The sequence below is a fragment of the Giraffa tippelskirchi genome, chromosome 11, assembly GCF_054371585.1.
Source record: "Giraffa tippelskirchi isolate mGirTip1 chromosome 11, T2T-mGirTip1v1.2.pri, whole genome shotgun sequence".
In the NCBI taxonomy this organism is placed as follows: Eukaryota; Metazoa; Chordata; class Mammalia; order Artiodactyla; family Giraffidae; genus Giraffa; species Giraffa tippelskirchi.
Genome location: NC_137285.1, coordinates 146,479,196 through 146,504,621, shown reverse-complemented (window position 1 = coordinate 146,504,621; position 25,426 = coordinate 146,479,196). Strand labels below are relative to the sequence as shown.

The 25,426-nt window shown below is 45.2% G+C and overlaps 2 protein-coding genes and 1 long non-coding RNA gene across 42 annotated transcripts in view; 2 read left to right on the top strand and 1 right to left on the bottom strand.

Moving 5' to 3' along the window:
- The window catches only part of LRP4 (LDL receptor related protein 4), a 52,605-nt gene extending 37,502 nt beyond the window's left edge, over window positions 1-15,103 (top strand). The window contains exons 32-38 of the mRNA XM_081538595.1: window positions 1,465-1,609; window positions 1,885-1,998; window positions 2,754-2,889; window positions 7,119-7,186; window positions 8,017-8,104; window positions 9,721-9,862; window positions 12,582-15,103. Of these exons, the coding sequence (XP_081394721.1) occupies window positions 1,465-1,609; window positions 1,885-1,998; window positions 2,754-2,889; window positions 7,119-7,186; window positions 8,017-8,104; window positions 9,721-9,862; window positions 12,582-12,914 (1,026 nt within the window). The 3' untranslated portion in view covers window positions 12,915-15,103. The remainder of the gene's footprint in view (window positions 1-1,464; window positions 1,610-1,884; window positions 1,999-2,753; window positions 2,890-7,118; window positions 7,187-8,016; window positions 8,105-9,720; window positions 9,863-12,581) is intronic.
- On the bottom strand, window positions 15,056-22,863 carry LOC145525498 (uncharacterized). The gene is made up of 2 exons (XR_014068246.1): window positions 22,794-22,863; window positions 15,056-18,041 (listed from the first exon to the last, which is right to left on the bottom strand). It is a non-coding gene; the product is annotated as an uncharacterized LOC145525498 (long non-coding RNA).
- Window positions 22,864-22,999: 136 nt separating this feature from the next.
- Window positions 23,000-25,426, top strand: part of CKAP5 (cytoskeleton associated protein 5) — a 102,075-nt gene continuing 99,648 nt past the window's right edge. For 29 of the 40 annotated variants that reach the window (XM_081538583.1, XM_081538566.1, XM_081538548.1 and 26 more), the window contains exon 1: window positions 23,000-23,057. The gene's annotated coding sequence lies outside the window, so the exon portion shown is untranslated. Of the gene's footprint in view, window positions 23,062-23,299; window positions 23,729-25,426 lie in introns of those variants that run through there. The other 11 variants (XM_081538578.1, XM_081538560.1, XM_081538577.1 and 8 more) reach the window with 4 other exon arrangements.

The window sequence follows — 25,426 nt, the reverse complement described above, 5'->3', positions numbered from 1 at the left end:
CCCTGCTGCTGCTGCTGCTGCTAAGTCGCTTCAGTCGTGTCCGACTCTTTGCAACCCTATAGACAGCAGCCCACCAGGCTCTGCCGTCCCTAGGATTCTCCAGGCAAGAATACTGGAGTGGGTTGCCATTTCCTTCTCCAGTGCATGAAAGGGAAAAGTAAAAGTGAAGTCGCTCAGTTGTGTCCCACTCGTAGCGACCCCATGAACTGTAGCCTACACCAGGCTCCTCCGTCCACGGGATTTTCTTTTTTTTTTTTTTAAGAGAAAAAGAATTTTTTTTTCAGACACAAATAGTTCTAGACATAGAGATCAACAGCTTGTGAAAGAAAATCTTGGGCTCTCAATGAGTCACAGATTTGCTTCAGACACTTTCCTTTTATGCATATATGGCTCATCTTCTAACATTTATATAGTCCATACAAATAGAAAGTAAATTATCTCCTTTCCTACAAGAATGTTTTATTTTATTTATTTTTTTTATACATTTATTTATTTTAGTTGGGAGCTAATTACTTTACAATATTGTAATAGTTTTTGCCATACATTGACATGAATCAGCCATGGGTTTACATGTGTTCCCCTTCCTGGACCCCCCACCCACCTCCCTCCCCATCCCATCCCTCTGGGTCTTCCCATTGCCCCGGCCCTGAGCCCTTGTCTCATGCATCGAACATGGAATGGTGTTCTGTTTCACATATGATAATATACATGTTTCAATGCTATTCTCCCAGAACGTCCCACCCTCACCTTCTCCCTCAGAGTCCATAAAATTTTCCAGGCAAGAGTACTGGAGTGGGATGCCATTGCCTTCTCCGTTCCCCCCTCATACTCCACATGTAAAACTACAGGATTGTCCTGAGCTTAGTTTTCTAGTTTACAAGTTTCTCTGGGGTTTCTGATGTATACCCTAGGGATGGGAGGGGAACTGCCTGCACTGCCCTTCCTCCCCTGGTTGAGAATCTCAAGATCAGTGAATTAGAGGGGAGCTGCCTGCAGAGGTAACCAGGGAACTTGGGCCAGGGCTGTAAGTGAAGGGCCCAGAACAGAGACCCAGAAGGACCCCCCAGCTCCACAATTGACTGCTGTTTGCTAGGTACAGGAACTCATTTATTCACTGAGCCACTGAGGACTATGTGTTAGTGCTGAGACTGAGAGATGAATAAAGCACATTCTTGTCCTTGAAGGACTTAATCTGGCAGGACAGATAGACATGTAAACAAATGACTGTAGAATGTCAAAACTCACATGTAGAAGTGAGGACAAGGCTCAGAACAGCATGGAGAGAAGGGTGAATTCTCTGTGGACTGGGGGAGATCTCCTGGGTAATGTCATATGCGGGGATGCATACGAGTTGACCTGGATACGAGGGCGCCTGGGCAGCGGGAACGAACGGGCTTAGGCACGGAAGCTGTCATGGGCTCTGCCTATTAATAGTTACCCTTTTGGGGTCTCCCTGTTGAGTAGCAGGACAGGTGGATCTACTGGACAGACTGGCAGACCAAGTCCATCCAGCGTGTGGACAAGTATTCAGGCCGGAACAAGGAGACAGTGTTGGCAAATGTGGAGGGACTCATGGATATCATCGTGGTCTCCCCTCAGCGGCAGACAGGTGGGCTCCCAGTCCTGAGGCTGCTTCCGTACCACTGGTGGGGTTCGCTGGTCACCCCAAGGACTGTTAATAACCAAGATGGTCGGAGCCACCGGAGAGCCACGGGTTCACATCTGAAGCTCTTAGGCCTTTTCAGCTCCCCGTTGTTATACGCCTCCTTCCTGCCCCACCGCCCCTGGGAGTCAGGGAGCCCTGAATCTCCTCCATTTGGAGAAGCATCAACCTGGGAGACTTGATTCTGCCCCAGGCCAGACCTTCATCTGCTTTGCTCCCAGGAACCAACGCCTGTGGTGTGAACAACGGCGGCTGCACACACCTCTGCTTTGCCAGAACCTCGGACTTCGTGTGTGCCTGTCCCGATGAGCCCGACGGCCGGCCCTGCTCCCTCGGTGAGTTGGACTGATGGGCCCCCCTGGAACAGCGGAGCCCTTGCAAGGGCAGGGGATCCCCAGCTTTGTCCTTCTGGGTGAGAATCCCCCTCAGGGCATCTTACAGCACAGTGGCTAGGAGCAATGAGCTTGAGGTTTGGAATGGCACAGAGCCGGGCTTGTCTGGCTTCTGGCACGTACGTAGGTATGTACGTACGTACGTATGTTTGTATGTAGTTGTGCTGGGTCTTCCCGGCGTCACGTGGGGACTTCTCTAGCTGCAGCGCACTGGCTTCTTGTGGAATGTGGGCTTCGGGCTCTAGAGCATGTGGGCGTAGTAGTTACCGTGCACGGCCTTTCTCTAGTTGGGGCACATGGGCTCAGTTGTCCTGCAGCATGTGGGATCTTAGTGTCCCAGCCAGGCATCAAACCCACATCCCCTGCAATGGAAGGCAGGTTCTTAGCCACTGGACCACCAGGGAAGTCCCTGGCTTCTGGCATTTACTAGAGTGGAAATCAGGTCTCCTGAGTCCCTGAGCCCTGCTGTGACCCGTACATGACTCTCTTTCTTCCTGCCCTTTGCGGGCCAGCTAGCCCATCCAGAGCTGTTAATGCTGCAAACCAAATCCTTTTTATTAAAAAGGACATCTAACAGGGGTACCTAGGATGCGGGCAGCTAAACGATTGCTCTGTCAGGTTCTCCAGATGCTACTCTTGGGCCACAGGTAGATATTTGGGGCTCCAGTGGCCCACTCCCCCCCTTGTTTTCTCTCCAGTACCTGGCCTGGTGCCCGCAGCTCCCAGGGCTACCAGTATGAGTGAAAGGAGCCCTGTGCTACCCAACACATTACCGACTACCCTGCGTTCTTCTACCACCCGGACCCGTGCATCTCTGGAGGAGGTGGAAGGGAGGTAAGTGCATTTAGTATGGGACTGAGGCTCTTTGATCCAAATCTCATCCCCTGCCAGCAGACCACAAAAGTCCCAGCTTGATAATTCTGGCAGATGGGAAATGGATTACATCATTATCCACTAGTCCCTGCTTTTTGGGACTGGAGATGATATTTAGTCTTGTAGATTGTTGCAAGTGATTTTTTTTTATAGCTCTGGAAGCAAGAAGCTTTAAGAGCAGCTTTAGAGAAAAATCATTCAGGAAGAGTTTCCACCTGGCATTCCTCCTGCTTCCTTTCTTTCTGTGATTTCTACTCTGGCAGAACAGGTTTAGCACATGGTCTTATCCTACATTTGACTTAGAAGCTACCAAGTTATAGTGGACTCTAGGCTGGGGCTTTTTAATTTGAGACATTCCCAGGTATATGATGGCCTTAGCTTCTAATGACCTGTAACACTAAAACAGGCATGTATGTGCACACACGTGCACACACACACACACTCCATTATTAAATAAGCAAGCATAACCATGAACAGTTCTCAAATTAAGCATAAAATACTGTATTTCATTAAGCTGAAAGTGCTGTCAACTTAAAATGCATTCTGATTTGAGAGATTAAACTGAAAAAATAACCAACAGCAATTATGGTATGTCATTAATTGTAAGACATAGCCCTATTTCAGAGATGTAAGGATATAGAAAAAAATGCTTATCTTAAAATTGATGAAATATGTTATATTCAACTTAGAGAAAGTCTAATAAATATGTTTTTTTATTTATGCTTGGCAAAAAAATAATGTGGAAATACAGATAGGAGTAAAGAAGAAAGAAGTACCCACATACCCATATATAATTACCTTTAGGTTTTTTTTTTGTTATATATGTATATTGCAAAATGATTACCACAATAAGTCTAGTTAGTTAACATCCATTACCACATATATCCAATTTTTTTTCTTATAATGAGAACTTTTAAAATCTACTCTTTCAGCAATCCTACTACTAGGCATGTACCCCTAGGAAACCAAAATTGAAAAAGTCACATGTACCCCAATGTCCACTGCAGCACTATTTACAATAGCTAGGAAATGGAAGCAAGCTAGATGTCCATCTACAAATGAATGGATAAAGAAGCTGTGGTACATATATACAATGGAATATTACTCAGCCATAAAAAGGAGTGCATTTGAGTCAGTTCTAATGAGGTGGGTGAATCTGTAGAGCCTATTATACAGAGTGAAGTAAGTCAGAAAGAGGAAAACAAATGTCATATATCAATGCATGTATATGGAATGTAGAAAGATGGTAGTAATGAACCTATTTGTAGGGCAGCAGTGGAGATGCAGACATAGAGAACAGACCAATGGACACGGGGTGGGGTAGGGGAGAAAGGAGAGGGTGGGATGTATGGAGAGAGTCACATGAAAACATATACACAACCATGTGTAAAATAGATAGCCAAAGAGAATCTGCTGGATGACTCAGGGCACTCAGGGCTCTGTAAGAACCTAGAGGGGTGGGGAGGGGAGGGCCGTGGCAGGGAGGTTCAGGAGGACGGGGACATAGGTATACCTATGGCTGACTCATGTTGGTGTTTGGCGAAACCAACACAATACTGTAAAGCAGTTATCCTTCAATTAAAAATAAGTAAATTTAATTTAAAAAGAGTTTTAAAACTACTCTCTTAGCAACTTTCAAATATACAGTATTGTTAACTGTAGTCACTATGATGTACATTGTACCCCCGGGACTTATAACTAGAAGTCTGTGCCTTTTGACCATCTTCACTTATTTTGTTTACCCCCTCAACCCCCCATCTCTGGCAACTACCAATCTGTATGATATTAATTGTATCTATTAATTTTTTTTCAGAGTCCACATATAAGTGATATCTCTGTCTGACTTATTTCACTTAGCATAATGGCCTTAAGGTCCATCCATGTTTTTGCAAATGGCAGAATGCCCCCCCCCCTTTTTAATGGTTGAATAATGTTCCATTGTATCCCTATACAAACATTTTCTTTATCCATTCATCCACTAATGGACACTTTGGTGGTTTCCGTGTCTTGGCTATTATAAATAATGCTACATTGAACGTGGGGTGCAGATACCTTTTTGAGATACTGATTTCATTTCCTACTTTTACTATTTTGATGTCTATCTTCCCAGGCATTTTTCTATTAGATCATTTTCACTGTAATATTATTTTTAATATCAATTGTAGCTTAAAAGGTAATTAATACTTGATTTCAATTCTGAAAACAGAAACATAGTAATAATCCCAAAGGGGAACTCTGGACGCTTGTCCCTGAAATTAGATTAAATTTATTCCATATGCCCCGTTTTCTCTTTTTTAAATTTACTTTTAATTGGAGGATAATTGCTCTCCAATGTTGTGTTGGCCTGTTTTCTCTTGTTAGAAGAGTTTATATAGAAATGTTATATGATATAAACATATATAAACAGGTACCTTTCTCACTAACTTTTAAGCACTAACAATCATTATCAATCTGATTTTATTGGGGTTTATTTAGAGAACTTTTGAACCGACTCAGATATTTTCGTCCTCTCAGAGTTCTATTTGAAGGCTCAGTACACCTTGGTTTCAGATGCTTTTGCAGCTTTTCTCTAACCTCGTAAGTGTCGGTCGCTCAGTCGTGTTCGATTCTTTGTGACCTCATGGTCTGTAGCCTGCCACAATTCCCCATCTATGGAATTTTCCAGGCAAGAATACTGGTGTGGGTTGCCATTTCCCTCTCCGGGGGCTCTAACCTGTTAGGACATACCTTTAATTGCCAGCTCAGAATGTGCCCCAAAGGAGGTACCTTGTCAGCATTTCAAGTTAGTTATCTAAGCCCTCTCTCTGGATGTCTTGCATATTCCCATGTGAAAGAATGAAGGAGAGAAAAACAATATATATATTTTTTCAGTCTCTAGACTTTGTGATAATCTTTACCCAATGAGAGGTTTGCTTGACTGGTAGCTTCTTCCCCTCATCCTGGTAGTTTAATAAAGCCTACTATTTGATGTCTTTAGTATTCTTTCAGCAGACTTTCAGTTCTCTCCCAGACCTGCTTCTTTTTAAAGAATCCTATTTGAAGAGTACATATTTTGGGGATTCCCTGGCAGTCCAGTGGTTGTGACTCTTTCACTGCCACGTGCGTGCTAAGCCGCTTCAGTCGTGTCCCACTCTGTGCAACCCTGTGGACTGCAGCCCGCCAGGCTCCTCTGTCCGTGGGATTCTCCAGGCAAGAATACTGGAGCGGGTTGCCATTTACTTCTCCAGGGGATCTTCCTGACCCAGAGATTGAATCCGGATCTGTTATATCTACGTGCACTGGCAGGCAGGTTCTTTACCACTAGTGCCACCTGGGAAGCCCCTTCACTGCCAAGGGCCTGGGCTCTTGGGTTCCGGGATTCTGGGATCCTCAAGCCTCGCGGCCAAAAAACAACAAAAGAGTACATATTTTAAAACATTTAAACGTGATATAGCATCTTTTAAAAAATAACTTTTATTTATTTACTGGCCGTGCTGGGTCTTTGTTGCTGCGCGGGCTTTTCTCTAGCTGTGGTGAGTGGGGGCCACTCTCCAGTTGAGGCGCATGGGCTTCTCATTATGGTAGCTTTTGTCGCGGAGCAGGGGCTCTGCCGCATGTGGAATCCTCCCGGACAATGGGGTCAAACCCAAGTCTCCTACATTGGCAGGCAGATTCTTTACCACTGAGTTAGCTACCAGGGAAGCCCAGGATTTTTTTTTTTTTTTTACTTTTTATTTTGTATTGGAGTATGCCATCACCGATTCAATGGACAGGAGTTTGAGCAAGCTCAGAGAGATGGTGAAGGACAGGGAAGCCTGGTGTGCTGCAGTCCATGGCATAGCACACAACTGAACAACAACAACAAATAGCTGATTAACGATGTCGTGATAGTTTCAGGTGCACAGCAAAGGGACTCAGCCACACATGTACATGCATCCATTCTCCCCCAAATGCTCCTCCCATGCAGGCTGCCACATAACATTGAGCAGAGTTCCATGTAGCATCTTGAAGACTCATGCTCATTTCTCTGTATTTCCTGGTCCTGCCCTCTCCTTGCTTTTAACCTCTCCTGTCTGGTACAGTCTCCTATCTGAAAGCCCTGATCCTAGGCCTTTTGCCCAGTCTCACAGGACTTTCCCTTTTTCATGGTGGAAGGCAAGATCTTTGTTGAATACAGGTAGCTTTCACATTCGGTTCTCTCTGCCCCACAGATGCTCTGAAAAGGATGCCCGGCTGGGCCTCTGTGCACATTCCAATGAGGCTGTGCCTGCTGCTCCAGGTAAGCCCTCAGTGTCCATCTGTTTTGAAAAACAAGAGGTAAGAAATTAAAGTCTCCATTGAGATCTTGAGAAACCTTCATGGGGACTCTGGGGTTGATGAACCCTTTCCTTAGACTAAATTCATAAAAAGAATAACCATAAATCGCTGCCACTTCTGGAGTGCTTTCTGTATGCCAGGCATTTATTTATTAAGCCATATTTGTGTGTGCATGGGCTTCCCCGGTGGCTCGGTGGTAAAGAACCCGCCTGATGATGCAGGAGCTGCAAGTTTGACCCCTGGGTCAGGAAGACCCCCTGGAGAAGGAAATGGCAACCCACTCCAGTAAGCTTGCCTGGGAAATCCCATAGACAGAGGAGTCTGGTGGGCTATAGTCCATGGGGTTGCAAAGACTCGGACGTGACTTAGTGACTAAATAACAAATGTGTGCATGCATGTATGCGTATGTATTTGTATATACACGCTCCCTTTCAATCTCCAGATGTAATACATTTATTGTTTGATATTATATATTTATTATTAAATATAAATAATAAATGAGGAATTTATCATTTACATTTAACTGATGAGAAAACTTGGGCTTAGAAGTTAAGCATCTTGCCTTAAGTCACACAGCTAGTAAGTGGTAGAATTGGGGTTAGAGATGCTGACAGAGTGATAGGTTTCTTCTCAGCCCCCTCCACCCACCCCGTGGCCTCTTCCCTGAGAAGGAGGACTGTAATTGTCCTCAGATGGTGTGGGAGGCAAAAAGGAGCGCTCCACCCTCCCACCCCTCACACCAGCTAGAAGACCGTCCATGGTCCCCACCCAGTGTCCCTCTGCTCTTCCCAGGGGAAGGACTTCATGCCAGCTACGTCATCGGTGGACTCCTCAGCGTTCTGCTGATTCTAGTCGTGATCGCGGCTTTGATGTTGTACAGGTAACCTCAACCCCACTGCAGGGGCCACATGTTTGCTGAGGGGCCCTGTTAGTACGTTTGGGACTTCCTTGAAGCTGACCGCTCACTGATTCAGCTTCTGATCAACCTCAAAGCTGGGTCCCTGGTCAGAGCAGCAGAAGGGAAGGGCAGAAACCTGAATGTGTACCCTTCTTCCCCAGGCACATCACAGGTCATTTCCTCATTTCCTGCTCCCAGCAACCCTTGGGATTTTCCTTATGGACTAGGATACTGCGGACACAGGGGATGTCACCCAAGGTCACACAGTAAAAGGCAAAGCTGGCACTGATCTAGCATCTTTCCTTTTTTCCACCATCCCACACTGCCTCAAACCACTGAAGCTGGAAGTGATTTTCTCTTCACGCAAACACAACCATTTACGACAATATTGGGTGATGTGTCATTGCTCGGTAGGAATCATCCTGGGAATCCTAAATTTCAAGTTAGAATATTTTTTTTATCACTGTCTGTCTATATATTTTCCCCTAAATGCTTTAAATGCAACTCACAGCAAAAACGTCCTTCTGCTAATAACAACAGCTACAACAATAATGGGCTTCCCTTATAGCTCAGTCGGTAAAGAATCTGTCTGCAGTGCAGGAGACCCGGGTTCGATTCCTGGGTCAGGAAGACCCCCTGGAGAAGGAAATGGCAACCCACTCCAGTATGCTTGCCAGGGAGATCCCATAGACAGAGGAGCCTGGTGGGCTACAGTCCATGGGGTCGCAAGAGTCAGACATGACTTAGAGAATAAACCACCACCATCACAACAGTAATAATAGTAATAGCTACCATTTAATGAATATGTCTCAATGCCACAACCACCTTATAATACAGTATTATTGTTCCTCACTTTACAGATGAGGATCTAAGGTTCAGAAAGTTTAGATTATGCCCACCAACATCCCTAACGGCTAGTAGGTAACAGAAGTGGGATTGAAACACAGATCTGTCTTGACACTAAAGCTTGGTGTATTCGTTTTCTATTGCTGTACAATATTAACCCCAAACTTAGCAACTTAACATGACAACCACTGATTACCTCACAGTTTCTGTGGGTGACAAATCTGGGGGCAGCTTAGCTGGTGCCTCTGCCTCAGGCTATCTCACGAGGCAGCAATCCAGGTGTCAGCCAGGGTTCCAGTCTTATCTTGAGACTTAACTGGAAGAGGAAGGGCAAGGATTCCCTTCTAAGCCCAGGATTCAGTTCCTCACAGGCTGTGGGCTGGAGGCGGCCTCCATCGTCAGTTCCTTGCCTTGTGGGCCTTTCCATAGAACAACTTGCAACACGGCAGCTTGCATCCCTCAGAACAAAAGTAGGAGAGAGACAGAGAGGGAGGGCAAGCCAAGAAGGAAGCCAGTTTCCTTGTCAGGGGTTTCCTTGTCACCGAATCTAGTATCCCGCATTTTTGTACATTCTGTTCCACAGAAGCAAGTCAGCAGGTCCAGCCCACACTCACAGGGCAGGGATTCAGAAGGTGTGAGAACCAGGAGACGGGGCCCACTGAGAGGCTGCCTGCTGCACGTGGGTTACAGCTTCCCCAGATATCCTCCCCATACAGATCTGAAGTAATTTCTCATCCCTTTGTCTTCCAAAGACACAAAAAATCCAAGTTAACTGATCCTGGAATGGGGAACCTGACCTACAGCAACCCCTCCTACCGAACTTCCACTCAGGAAGTGAAGATTGAAGCAACCCCCAAACCGGCCATGTACAATCAACTGTGCTATAAGAAAGAGGTAAACATGAAAACTTGTATCTGAGAGTTTGTTTTTGGAGGGGGCAGGGGATTACGCTCCAGTTGCCTGAGTAGTAAGACCGCAGGGAGGGATGCTGGGTGGTCCTGCCATCTTGGAAGCAACAGTGAAGAGAAGAATGGAATGTGATTTGGGTTTCTGGAGAGGTCGGCCACTTTTGAGGGACCAGCTTGAGGGGCCCTGGTGAGAGCAAGGTTAGAAAGCAGACGTCAGGGAAGTCCTTGGTGGTCCAGTGGTTGGGACTTCACCTTCCAACACAGAGGGTGTGGGTTCGATCCCTGGGCAGGGAGCTAAGATCCCGCATGCTTTGGGGTCAAAAACCTAAAACATAAAAACGGAAGCAATACTGTAACAGATTCAATTTTAAAAATAAAAACTTAAAAAAAAAAAAAGAAAGATCTCAGGAGGCTTAGGTCTGAAAGCATGTGGGTGTGTACCTCCCTGCCCGAACATGTTTTTCCCAGGTTCAAGATGTTCCTTCCCTTCTAGAGTTGCCATTCCCCAATAGTGAGGCTGTGCCCCTTTAAAATGACCCCAAACTCCTAGAAAGCACCCCCAAACCCAAGAGCTCCTGGACTCCCCCTTTCTAACCTCTGATTCAAGCTGTTGGCACCCAAGCTGTAGTTGGGAATGGCTGGTGTTTTGCATATTCTTCCTTTTATCAAGGAATCTAAAGGAATTTCTCTAGAATTCTGAAAGTTTATGTGCTTTTGTTCTTTTAACTCCTTTGTTGTGAAAAATTGTTTGCTGAATGTTTAGGCATGAAAAATAGTCCCATTTCAATGAGGGACTATGACCTAGGACTTTGATTTTCCTAGTCTAATATGACTCTTGTTTTTTTCCTAAAATCCTGCAACCCTTCATTAGAAATTATCCTGTATGGGACCATATGAGATTCTCTTGGCCTGTCTAGCACAGTCAAAACCAGCCCTCACACCAACAGGGCTCCTATGCATAACTAATACGCTCTACATAATAATCATGTGATTTCAGGATCCACGAATTCCCCTATTAAAAAAACCTTCTACTACAAGTCAAAACAGAACCTGTAGGGGTAGCTTGCAGATTCAGGGATGACAGACCCATTCTCTATTAACATCTTTGAGAGAAAGACTCTTGAAGTTTCTTGGCTTCCTGGCGTATCTGATGCCCCAGAAGGGAACCCCAATGAGGGCCCTAGGTTAGACATTAAAATCATGTGACTCTTTCTCCTGTTGTATGCTTTTTCTTCAGCAGCTCTTTCACCCCTCTGATAGTCTTTCACCCTTTCTCTTCTGATTTCCTCTTCATTCCAGGTACCTGTTGCTGTGTGTTTGTAGAGGGAGTGGTATCCCCCATTGCTTGTGCCATGTCCCCCACCTCTTCCTGACTTACCCCCTGTGTCTCTGTGATGAGGACACTGAGTGGTCTGCATCTTATCTGACACTAATTCACCGTGGAGCGTGTGCTTGGTGACTGGGCATGTGTGTGCGTGCCTGTGGGCTTGTGTGCTGTGTCTCTCTATGCTTGATTGAGGGAGCTGTTACTCCCAGAGGGCAGGGACCATATTTTATATTGTGTAATCATCAAAGCATCCTGCTTATTGTGGGGGCTCAATAAATATCTGTGGAATTGAATTGTTACTGAAATAAAGCAGCAGTTGCAGGGCTCTTGGCAGGAACACTATCCCAGGGACAGAACCCAAGCCATGGCCCATTTTTCTCTTGGCAGTGGCGGTCTGTTGGTTGGTATCCCCCAGAAACCAGGAGTAAAGCTATCCTTTGAGGAATCCAAAAAGGGAAAAGCCTGAGCAGAACTTAAGGCTTCCTTGGAACGATCCCTGGTTGCTTGAGAATGGCCCCAAGGCTCATGGGAGCACAGTCAGAATAACCTCACACAAAACCTTGTAGGTTACAGGTCCCCAGTGGATTGACACTTAGAACCCAAATGAGAGGTTTTTCTAGAGCCTTCCTGCCTTACCTTCTGAAACTTTTCTTCTTAAGAACATTAGAAAGAAAAGAATTAAGACTAAAATAGAACATGGAGCTATGTTCAATATCTTCTAATAAACTATAATGGAAAAGAATCTGAAAAAGAATTTTAACTGAATCACTTTGCTGTACACCAGAAACTAACACAACATTGTAAGGCAACTCTACTTTAAAAACAAAAAAAGAATAAAATAGCAGAAAAGTGGTTTAAAATCTTGAATTAATGAACATTTAACTGCTTCTGTCAGTTGCTTCTGATCAGGTATCTTAGCATGCTGTCCCATTAGTAAACCACATTAGCAATGTGACAATAGCTAACATGACTTAGTGCATGTTATGTGCTAGATTTTATGTGTTAGGCACCTACTAATTACATTTCATGGATCACCTCTTTTGACGCTCACGGCCATTGGTTATGAGGTATGGGTACTGTGGCTTTAAAGAGGTGAGCCTGAGTTTGGGAGATGTTCAGTGATTCGCCCCAGGTGACGCAGCCAGTGAGTGGCTCACGCAAGGCCGGAAGCCGCGGTTCTCCCGCCTCCCCATATGAGCCATGGTAACGATCATCAAAGCTGCTGCTTTCCTTTTAGGCTCAGCCTTGTACATTGGCTCTGACTAAATTTTCCCGTTTGTCTGTGAGATCTTTGCACTCTTCGCACCCACTCCTACCCCATCCACCCACTTGAGAGAGAGCTGATCAACTGAACGTGTCTCTCCGCTCTCCACCCCAGGGTGGACCTGACCATAACTACACCAAGGAGAAGGTCAAGATTGTCGAGGGCATCTGCCTCCTGTCTGGCGACGATGCCGAGTGGGATGACCTCAAGCAACTGCGCAGCTCCCGGGGGGGCCTTCTTCGGGATCACGTATGCATGAAGACAGACACCGTGTCCATCCAGGCCAGCTCTGGCTCCCTGGACGACACGGAGACGGAGCAGCTGTTGCAGGAAGAGCAATCCGAGTGCAGCAGTGTCCATACCGCAGCCACTCCCGAAAGACGGGGCTCCCTGCCAGACACGGGCTGGAGACACGAACGCAAGCTCTCCTCCGAGAGCCAGGTCTAAACGCCCACGGCCCCCTCCCTGCCTCTTCCTTCTCCTTGGTGGACTCCCGGCCCTCGTGCTCACTTACACAGCAGGCCCCTTTCCTCTGTGCTGGTCCTGCTCCTCCTCCTCCCGCCCTGTTAACTGCTCCCCGAGCCCTCTGCGCCAGCTGTTTCCACCCGAGTCCGTATCTACCTGTGCATCAGAAATGATGGGGCATCCTCAGAATTTAGACCTGGACTGTACCACGAACCTCACCTCCTGCACTCCATCCTGAGCCCCCCACCCCCACCCCACCCAGAAATGAGGCCTGGTAACGAGTCCTGGTCATTACAGAGCTCCACCTCCCTCCCCTGGTACCCTCAGTGCCTGCCCCGCCAGAGCTGACGACCCAGGATGCACTCCCCCCATCAGAGCTGGCTTGACTGGCTTCGGCTTCGTGGGAGAACTTGCTGACTGGGGGCTGGAGCTGGGGGCTGGGGTCATGTACAGAGAGAGAGATGAGGGCTGGAGGCTGAGAGGAGGAGGAGGAGTCAGCCCAGCTGGCATGGGCATCTGGGGAACTTCCAGCCTCGAGGGTGTTGGCAACATGAAAAAGCTTTCAAGGGTGATTGGGCCGGGTGTCCTGTCCATTGCCGGTGGTGGATATTATTCGTGCCCTGAGAGTTCTTGTTTTTCCAGCTGCAGGCATTGAAGAGATCTATCTGGGTATGGCTCAAGCTGTTCTTCCTCCTGCCAGAATGCCTGGAGCCTTTTCTACCTTCAGATGACTGGGGGTGGGGGTCGGGGGGTCCCTCTCACAGGGCTGCTGGCTGATACGAATCCCCTCCTGCTGCCTCCAGGCTGTGAGCCGGTGGCTTGAATAAGTGTGGGGGCCCTCAGCACGGGGTCTCTGCCATGTCTGAGACGTGCTTCTTAGGCCAAACTTAGCACATCTCCTGGACTTTTAATGTCCTGCCACTCTCTTCCCTCCTCATCCTCTGGGATTCTGAGCACAGAGATCCTGGAGCAACTTTTCAAAGGAGGGCCCTTAAGTTCACAAATGGCTGGGAAGAGCGATCAGGTCAGAGACTTGGGGCCCCCAGGGCCTAAAGTGACGTGTCCACGAGGCTGAGCCTCCTGCGTTCTCTCCCAGGTGCTCAGGGATCTAAGCGAGTGGACAGAGGGCCTGCAGCTGTGGGCGGTGAAGTTCCCACTCCAAGTCCTCCCAGCTAGGTGACTCCCTTTCCGTGCTGAGATGCCGTCACTGGGTTCCATGCTTGTTCACAGAAAAGGCATGCGTGTCACACAAATGTTGGAGGAATTGAGACTTCTTACTGTCCTAAACTTCTACCTAGCTCTTCTGGGTTTTGTTTGTTTGCTTTTTCGGTGCCTAATATGCTTATTCTGATCTAGACTTGTGGGCACCTGTGGCGAAGAGGCCTAAATAAAGATGCAAAGTGTGTGTGTGTTGGGGGGCAGGGCCAAGGCATAGAAAGGTAGAGAGAGACACTGAGGGGCCCTTTCAGCCCAGGGCACATCCAGACCTCTTTCTCCCACGCATGAGAAGCCACATGAGCTGAGGATGGATGGGGGTGCCTCGAGGGTAAGTTTCCAAATTTGAAACATGTCCTGGGGCTCCTGGCGCTGAGAAATCCACCGCCAAACACGTGAGTGGAAAGGGAAGACCAGAGCTGACCCTTCCCTGTCGGTTCCAAGGTCACTTGAGACAGGTGCCAGGCTCTTAGCCCTGCTCTCAGGACCCAGCCCCAGGGCTGGACCCTTGAAGGACAGCCAGGCCAAGCAGGATTTCCCAGAACACAAAGTAGGAAAAGATCCCCCTCCTGGGAGGAAAGGGGGACATTTCACATTTGACGGGGCAGTAAAAGAAGGAGCACTTTGGGTCCTCGGATTCGCGGCTTGGGGATGGGGAGAGAAAGTAGCCAAACGGTATTTTCTCACGTGGAAAGGGGGAAGGATCTTATTGCACTTGGGCTGTTCAGAATGTAGAAAGGACATATTTGAAGAAATATCTATTTGAGCACTGATTTACTATGTAAAAAGCAAAATCTCTCTGTCCTAAACTAATGGAAGTGATTCTCCCACGCTCACGTGTAATGGTTTTAACGTTACTCACTGGAGAGATTGGACTTTCTGGAGTTATTTAACCACTATGTTCAGTATTTTAGGACTTTATGATAATTTAATATAAATTTAGCTTTTCTTAATCACCTTGCCTGGCTTGGAGTCATGACTAGTAACTGCACCTGCTCTGTCTGACTGAAACATGCTGTGGAGACCTGCTTGCAGACATCACCACTAAGCCCTTTGGGAATGTGAAGAGCGGTAAAGGGTGGGAGGTTCCTGGCTGGAGGTTCAGCTCATCTTGAGAAGACAGGTTAAGACCAGAGTTCATTGGCTTCTGGAATCCTGATGTCCTCTAGAGCAGGGTGGCTGGTAAGTTTCACTGTGAGTGCCAACTCTGGTTGGTCATGGCTGCCCGAGGTTCTGTCCAGACCCAATGGAAAAAAGTGTCCTGATGGTTAGTGGAGTCTTCCTTGGGCACCAAAAGGCAGTATCATGGCATGTATGGCCATGACATACATTCTATTTCTGTTCTAGGTCTATGAGGACTTCGGTGTCACAGAACTAGACTTTGCCCCTCAGGGATGTCACTGGCAAGACTGTTTGATGTCTTAAAAGAAAAGCACTGGGATGGGGACAAGGAGAGATAATTCTGGTCCCAGGTCTACCACTAGCTCTGTTTGATCTTAGTTGTGTTTCACAGTTACTCTGAGAATGGGCCAAGTTAACTAAAATCCCTTTTGTTTTTAAGAAGCTGTCTATTCATAGTCCATCCATCACATCTCAAGGCTAGAACAAGGCACTAGGGATCCCATTTCAGCCTCTGGACATAATACCTTTCAATGAAGATTGGGAATCATGCAAGTGTTAATGTCAAATACAGAATTTGATGTCAGGGGCCAATAGTTGATTTTCTAAGCCACAAACCATTCATAGAATATTATTCCTATTCATTCATTCATCTGCTAGGGGCTGGACACTGCCCAAGCATGACCAAGAAAGACAATATTACAGAGCTTAGAGTCCTCCAATACCACCCCACCTCCCTCAAAAAAGGAAAAGAAAGCAAGAAGGACTGAATCCTTTGGTATATAAGTGACGAGACCTGAGTATAAACTGCCATGTATATTTCTTCTAACTTTGGTGAGGGATTGGTGTGCTAGAACAAAAACAAGTAGAATAGCTCAAGGACAACCATCCACCATTCTGTTTTGAAAAAAAAAATAATCACAACAGAGAGGAAAGGAGGACATTTGAAGAAATGAAATCCAGTCTAGTGCACAAGCCTATATACCTGTAGGAAGTGCCCCTTTCCAGAGCCTCAGAATTACAAGCCAAGGCTATGAACAGTGACCACTAGAGCCGGGAAGTCAGGAAGAACTTTTCAAATGGGGAGAAAAAAAATGAATGCATTGAACACATACCATTTGCCCCATAACTGGAAGTGTTTCTGGAAGAAGAAAATTTGGTGGATGCATTTTGCTAACCTGTGATTGTCCTGCTACCTCAGCAGGAGGTGGCAGAGGAGAATGGGGTTGGCCTGATGGCCCACGTCTTGACAAGAATCTGACCAGTGGAAACTGAGGATTCTGTAACAGCGCCAGGGACTGGCACCCTGTTTTCACGTATGCTCACTCTTAGTTTCCTGATCAGTGAAATGAAAAGGTTGAACCAGATGATTGCTGAGGTCCTTTCTGGCCCGAGACTTTGTACTTATGTTCCTTCCAGGAAATCTTGGGGATGAAACAAGAGTTGAGAATTCCTTGTCTGGTTTTCTGGATATAAAATCTAGAACTGCTAACTAGGGAGATAATGAGTCAAATTCTAACAAACTGGACGTATTTTTGCAAACTATTACTAGTTCTGTTAAAATATAGTCACTGCCTTTCTTTCTATATTATTTGAGCAAACCATGCAACCTAAGATGAATCAGTTCAGTTCAGTCACTCAGTCGTATCCAACTCTTTGCAACCCCATGAACCGCGGCATGCCAGGCCTCCCTGTCCATCACCAACTCCCAGAGTTTACCCAAACCCATGTCCATTGAGTCAGCAATGCCATCCAACCATCTCATCCTCTGTCATCCCCTTCTCCTCCTGCCCTCAATCTTTCCCAGCACCAGGGTCTTTTCAAATGAGTCAGCTCTTTGCATCAGGTGGTCAAAGTATTGGAGTTTCAGCTCAACATCAGTCCTTCCAATGAACACTCAGGACTGATCTCCTTTAGGATGGACTGGTTGGATCTCCTTGCAGTCCAAGGGACTCTCAAGAGTCTTCTCCAACACCACAGTTCAAAAGCATCAATTCTTCAGTGCTCAGCTTTCTTTATAGTCCAACTCTCACATCCATGCATGACTACTGGAAAAACCATAGCCTTGACTAGACAGACCTTTGTTGGCAAACTAATGTCTCTGCTTTTAAATACGCTGTCTAGATTGGTCATAACTTTCCTTCCAAGGAGTAAGCATTTTTTAATTTCATGGCTGCAATCACCATCTGCAGTGATTTTGTAGCCCCCCAAAATAAAGTCAGCCACTGTTTCCACTGTTTCCCCATCTATTTGCCATGGAGTGATGGGGCCAGATGCCATGATCTTAGTTTTCTGAATGTTGAGCTTTAAGCCAACTTTTTCACTCTCCTCTTTCACTTTCATCGAGAGGCTCTTTAGTTCTTCACTTTCTGCCATAAGGGTGGTATCATCTGCATATCTGAGGTTATTGATATTTCTCCCGGTAATCTTGAATCCAGCTTGTGCTTCTTCCAGCCCAGTGTTTCTCATAATGTACTCTGCATATAAGTTAAATAAGCAGGGTGACAGTATACAGCCTTGATGTACTCCTTTTCCTATTTGGAACCAGTCTGTTGTTCCATGTCTGGTTCTAACTGTTGCTTCCTGACCTGCATACAGGTTTCTCAAGAGGCAGGTCAGGTAGTCTGGTAGTCCCATCTCTTTCAGAATTTTCCACAGTTTATTGTGATCCACATAGTCAAAGGCTTTGGCATAGTCAATAAAGCTGAATAAGATGAAAAGATCTCTGTAAACTATAAAAGGTCTCCAAGGCATGAATTGAAGCTTTCATCAAACCTAGGCCAGAAGAAAACAGTCAGCAGTGCATAGGAACTGGGAAAGAGCATCTACAATAGCTGAGGGTGTAGGAGGTTCTAAGCATAATGCATTGACATTCAAGGGCACCTTTAGTCATTTCTACCAATGGACATAATGATAAAAGAAATGTAGTTGAACCCTTTTTGTGGCTTAGAAACAGTCTATGTCTTTTCCTCATGTTTGAAGATGACTCAACTGATCCAGCTAGTAGGATGTGTGCTAGGAGATATTTCAGGCAGTCTTTGTTTTGAAACATTCCCTCACTCACCCATTTTTTTCTCTCCAGATCATTCTCCCATTAACCAGGCAACAGAGGCTAAGTAGAGCTCTGCATAGGGGACAGAATTTTATTTCCTGTCAAGGCTCCACGTCACAACTTTAGACACCCTGATGTGATGTTAAAACAGCTCCAGACAGCCTAATTAAGGGTCTGCATTTAACCCCAAGGCTGAAGTTAGCCCCAAGGCTGCCCAATCTGCTTATTTCATTTTACAAGACACAGAGAGCCAAGAACTTTCACTTTTCCTGCCCTTCTCAGTGGTTTTTCCTTCAGCCCTTAAAAGCCTGCTGTCAGCCTGCTAGAGAGGTCCCTAATCTCTCCCTTCTGCATACTTCCTCTTTGGTGGAGCTGATGCTTCTGTGGTCAAAGTTCATGGACAGCCTGCATTTTGGGGCCTAAGGAGAAATGGATGATAAGAGAAAAAAAAGCTGTGCATCCCTTCATTCAATCAGCACCTATTAAATGCAACCAAGTGCAAGATGGGATAGGCTTTGCCATCTTGGAGTCCAGTCAAGGCACTAAAACCCACAGCCACATAAGATCTGTGTTAATGTCACCACTGCTGTCTCCAGGGAATAATGCAGGGGGTACCTGGACTGAGAGCTGAAGTTAATCACTGAAGCTGCTCCTTTTAGGCTGGATGGATCCATGTCCCATGGCAGGGATGTTTCCACCAAAATGGCTTGTGATTGTGATGGAATGAGCACTGTCCTAACCCTTGCAGACTTTTCAGAAATGCTCAGCACAGTTACTCAGCAGCCACAATGTTTGGCATTTGTTTCCTGATTCCAGTTGCAGTAATACAGTGTTCACTTAGATATCTAATGTCCATAAGGGTTTCATTATTAACTTCCATGTGTAGAACCATTGAGAGACCCCAGGAATAAAGTAGGTGCACATAAGTCTAATAAATACATAGATAAATGCCATTTGATGATAATCCTGGACTTGTTATACACTGAGCATCTACTATGGGCAAGGTACTGTATTAGGTCTACGAGGCTCTATAGAATCTGCCATTCCCTTCTCTCTATTACCAGTAGGACCACAGCTGCTACTACCTTCCTGCTGCTAAACACTCTGTTCTTTCTCAATCCTGCCAGGTATGCACCCAACTTAGGGTCTTTGCACAGCTGTTCCCTCTGGCTAGCACTTTCTTCCTCTAGATATTTTCATGGTGAACTGCTTTGCCTTTTTCAAGTGTTTGCTCAAATGTGATCTCAATGAAACTCTGACCACCTTCCATAAAATTATAGTCTTTCCAACTGTACTTTCCAATTCTTTCTATTTTGTTTTATTCTTTTCTATTTTCCCATTGCACATATTGTCAATAACATACTACATGATTTTTTAAGTGTTGATTGTTTCTGTTTCCTCATTATAATGTGAGCACCATAAGAGGAGGGTTTTTTTTTTTTGGAGGGGGAGATATATTTTATTTATGGATAATCCCAAATGCCTAGAACAGTCCCTGCACACACTAGGTGCTCAAAAAATATTTGCTGAATGAATGAATAAATTAAGGGAATCAGACATTTAATGCCCACCTTCTAGTGGGGTTGCACCTAAACCAAATAAGACAAAAAGGGATTTTTGCCATCTTGTTCTAAAGTCTAAATCTTCAGGATCTAGACTCTGCACATTGTTTATTCACCAAAGGTTATCATCACTCTATCCTTACATGTAATCTTCAATTTATTTCTGATAATATTTAAATAAAGTAAAGATGTCAATGATCAATGACTGAAGAAGACTATTTCTATATACTGCTACCCTGTTTCTCAAAGATTAGGGTGACCTTTTTGCTCAGATCAGCTCCTCCCCCTTCCCTCTGCCTGTGGATCTGTCCTCATTGCTCATCTTTTCATTCTCTCCACTCTCTCACTCTGTGGTCTCATCCACAATTTCATCATTTCACTCCATGGAGGTGATTTTTAAATCTATATCACTTGAGTCCAATCTCTTCTCACAACTCTCATCCTGGACTCCCTAGGCCTACCACATGATTCTATTTGCATGTCTCATTGCTATGTAAAAGTAAACAGGTCGGAAACAAAATACCTTGTCTTCCCTTTGAGACTGGCTTCTCCTGACTTTCTACTTCCATTTGGGCAATCATTGCCTCCCATTCCCTAGGCTCAAGTCCTGGCCACACTCTTTGACTCATCTCTCTAAATGGGCCTCACCCTCACCTTTATACCTAACTTAGTCTGTTGTCAAAACTTTTCCTCTTTCTTGAATCTTTTCTCATCATTTCCACTGCTCATATCAGTCTCTTAACTGGGCTCTCAACTCTAACCCATTTTAGAATTAGACAATCAAGCTAGTTAGTTTTCCTAAAGTTCAATTCTGATTTTGTCACTCCCTTGCTCAGAAATCTTCAGTAGCTCTTTACTGCCTACTTTAATAAAGTACAAATTCCTTAACCTAGTATTCAAGACCCTCCAAAAATCGTTCCTTTTGCAGTTACTCTTGTGTCCCACTAACTTCCTAATATGAACCCTGTTCTAAAATCAACTCACAGGTTCAACCCCCAACATAAAATGTACTTTCTTGTCTCTGTGCCCATACTTTTCCCACTACTAGACATTCTCCCTTCTCCTTCTATTAAAAAAAATTTTTTTAACATGTAAGTGGTAAAAAATTCATTTCCCTCCTTAATGAGTCCCATCCCCCTTAAGTTTTTTGAAATTCCAGTATTATTCTAACCATTTTCAGGTAGGCACACATATACACATACATTTATAACCATATATAATAAAATCATTCCATATGCCAAGTCACTTCAGTCATGTCTGATTCTTTTGCAACCCAGTGGACTGTAACCTGCCAGGCTCCTCTGTCCATGGGATTCTCCAGGCAAGAATACTGGAGTGCGTTGCCATGCCCTCCTCCAGGGGATCTTCTTGACCAAGGGATTGAACCTGTGTCTCCTGTGGCTTCTGCATTGCAGGTGGATTCTTTACCGCTGAACCACTGGGGAAGCCCCCAAATCAGTCCATATATGTATGCTTTTATGCAACTTGCCTTTTTTTCAATTAAATAAAATTTGTGCATTTTTCTAACTGGTGCATATAGATTAACCACATTCTTTTAAACAGTTGCATAGTATTCTATTGAATGGATATACCATAATTTATATAAGTTCCCTATAAATGAACATGTAATTTTTAGGTTTTTCTGTTGTTAATAGTGTTTGTTTTCTAAATCAGTGCGTAGTGAATGTCTTTGTACATTTTTCTTTGCATACATGCATAAATCTGCATGACAAATTCCCATTAGTAGCAATATTTGGCCAGAGACTATATACATTTTACATTTTAATAACTGTTAAATTGGCCTCCTAAAAGTTTGTACCAGTTATACTTTTACCGACAAGTGACTTTGAATGTCTATTTCTCTAACTCTTAGCTAACCAAAAGTTGTTAAGCTTTTTCATCTTTGCCAATTTGATAGATTAAAACAAAAACTTGTTTTATTACTTTCACCCATCCCTTCTCCATTTCTTACCCTCTTGGCTACATACAGTTTAAATCTCAGATTAAAAATACATCCCCTTCACAGATCCTTCCCCATCTAATTCCTCCCTTCCCTTAAACATCTACAGCTTTTCTTTTATATTGTTCTCATATTGCTTAAATTTTAGTGACTAGTTCTATACGTTTTATTCCTCTGACAACTGTAGTTTGCAAATTGCTTGGAAGTTAGGATAAGGTCTTATTCATAGAAACACTGAATGTAGAAACAAAACAAGAATTTCAGGAACCATAATAACCAAGTCTCTCATATTTACAAATAACCGGAGTATTCAGTCTTTGAAGAATGCATTACTGTTCAAAGCCCGTTTCCAGACACTCAATTAGTTATATTAATTCAACACACTAAATTCATAAGGGAAACATCATTATCCCGGTTCACTGATGAGGAAAGTTAAGTTCCACATGATTTACTGAGAAAAGCGCTTTACTCAGAGCAGGTCCAAGACCAGGATCCATCGTCCTGGCTCCATTCATCCTCCTTCCACTGTATCTTAGCTGCCTTTCTGGTTTCCCTCATTCACTGAGCTGCACATCAATATTTGTGAATAAAATGACTCGGAAAAAAAATTGCCAGGTGTTGGCTGCATCTCCAATACTTTGTCCACCTGATGCGAAGAACTGATTCATTGTTAAAGACCCTGATGCTGGGGACAGATTGAAGGCAGGAGGAGAAGGGGACGACAGAGGATGAGATGGTTGGATGGCATCACCGACTCGATGGATATGAGTTTGAACAAGCTCCAGGAACTGATGATGGACAGGGAGGCCTGGCGTGCTGTGGTCCATGAGGTCGCAAAAAGTCGGACACGACGGAGCGACTGAACTGACTGACTTGACAGTAGTTTAAATACCTGCAATTAAGTAAAGCAAACCTGCTGAGCACCCAGGAGGCACAGCTAGCTCTTCACACACCTTTCTTCCAGGATGGTCTCAATCTTTCGCCCGGGTGACCTCCCCACGGGACCAAGCAGAGTCGGGCTCCAAGGGAAACACGGCTGCTCACGGCCCCTTTAAGGCTGCGGGCGGCGCGTGCCCACAGTTCTTTCAAACGGACCAATGGAAGGGCAATGGGCGGTCCGCCCAGGACCAATAAACAACGAGGACACTGCGGGGTGTGCGGCGGCCCAAGCGGTTTCAAACGGCTTAGAGCAACCTCTCGGTTCTGGCCCGGCGGAGGTGAGTGGACTGTGGGCCCGACTCACCCGCCTAGGCCCCTCAGGTTCACGAGTCGCGCGCGCGGAGCGGCCCCTCACCCCGGGCGCTAGGCGCGGGGGGCTTCCGCGGACGCGCGCCTCCCTCGCCCCACAAACCTGGCGGGTCTGAGGCGGCGGAGCGGGGCGGAGGCCGGGGGACTGGCGGCAGGGAGGGCGGGCGGTGGGGGGGCCGTGGGCGCTCGGGCGCGGCTGAGGCCGGGGCCGGGCTCCGGGCGGCCGCGCCCGAGGGATGCGTGCGGCGCAGGGCCGCGCCTGGCGGCTCAGGGTGTTCGGGTGCTGGGGCGGGGGCCTGCGAGCCGGCCTTGCTACGGCGCCCCTCGCGTAATTGTCAAATGAATGAATGAGAGAGGACCTCCGTGGGCTGTGGTGGTTGTCAAGGGCCCTGGCCGCCTCAGAGCGTGGCAAGGACAGTAGTCCCGGGGCCTGCCCGCGCACCTGTGCCCGGCCCGCGCACCTGCGTCCCCGCCGGCCTGCTGCGATTTACAACGATTCGGATCGCACCGCTCCACCCTTCCGCCTGGCCTTCTCTCTCAGAAGGTGTCGGTGGAGTTCAGGTCTATTTCCAGCTTTGAAGCTTTGGGGGACCCATACAATAGCCAGTAGTGTAGGTTAAGCAGGCCTTGCTTCTTTAAGGTGAGGGCTCGGTAAACTAGATTCTTACTTTTGAAGCTCTTAACACTGTGGCTGTCGAGACAGCTACCCTGCCATTGTGGTAATTGTCAGGCCGGATTTAAACGCGTCCGTTTTTGTTTCTGGGATAGAAAATGGTGAAAGTCGTGTTGCCGGAGTGGCTACGATGTGTTAGAAAATATACTCGTGTTGATAAATCTTAACAATGAGTTTTTCATTCAGCGGCAATAGAGGAAGAAGAGGTTTTTGCAGAACTTGCCCCAAATTTATGCATGGCTCCGGTTTAATTCTTATGGGACTCAAGGCTTCAAGAGTTGGCCCAGAAATGCTTCCTGTCTTATTTTATGCATAATTATAGTAATTGAAAACTCATTTTGAGAGAGGTGAACTCCTCCTTTCTCCATTTTTATCACCCTGAAAAGTCCTTCTTTGACCTAAAGAGCTGATAAATGAAGGTAACAGACTTTGAAACTTAAGAAATTGTAAAAGATTTGGATTTTTCTTAAATGACTGGATAAGCTGTAATGTTTTTATAAAATGACATAGAGAAAGGTGAAATCAATATATATTTGCCAATATAAATTAAACATAGTGGATAAACCCATGAGAAAAAAATTACACAAGTTTTTAAAGTTTGTTCACTCAGGCAACAGCAAGCAAAAATATTCCTTAACAATAAACTTTATAATGTATTGCTTTAAAATTTTTGATCAACAGACAGCTTAATTTTAACAGCAGAGTTTTAACTGCAATAAATTTGAGTACCCTAATATTATGAACACCGTTTTAGGTTTTGGGAAAGCAATTAAAAATAATAAATGTATTTACCAGTGCCTTAGGTTATTGTTTAAAATCTTGATGGGGAAGGAAAACTCTTCTTTTTATTGGAGCAAAGCCAAGTTCCTTTATGCTCCTTTGTCTTAATGGAGTCTCATTCATTCATTCAACAAATGTTGAGATTGATGCCTACCGTGTGTTAAACATTGTTCTAGATTCTGGGAATACACTGGTGAACCAGAAAAAGACAAAGCCCCTGACCTAAGGGAGTTTGACAATTTTATCTCTCAAACAATTTGCTGTAGCAGATTGTCGTTTCTGTAATCCCTCTGGCCAGCTCTAGTCCTTGAACAAAATAAATGCTCAGCTACTTCTACCAACAGTAGTTAACATTTATTGAATATTCACTGGGTGCCACGTTTTATCTTTTTTAATTCTCACAACCTTTTACAGATGAGGAAACTGAGTCTTAGAAAGCTTATGCAGCTTGCTCAAAATCATACAACTGTTAGAACCTGTTTGAACCCAAGTTAGTCTGTCTTCAATGCCTTTGCACATAACTTCTGGTTGTACTGTGTGAAGTAATGAGATCTGTTAGGGAGAATTCATGGTCATTTTCTGGGTAGACTCTCCCTCTTGCCTTTTTTTCTTAAATACTTCTGTCAGAGACATAATGAAATGTGAACCACGGGCATGGTGGGTTTTAGAGGGAAGGTGGAAGAACATTTCAAAATACCATATTTACTATATGAGAGATGGACAGTTGTGACAGTGGGAGATAGGAGAAAATGGGGGCATAGAGTTTAGATATGGATCTAATTATGATTGATGAATTTCTGGTGATCAGTGTTGGAGAGGTTTGAATTTATTTTGTTTTATTTTAATTAATGTTAAATGTATATTTGTACCTGTAGAGTTCAGGAT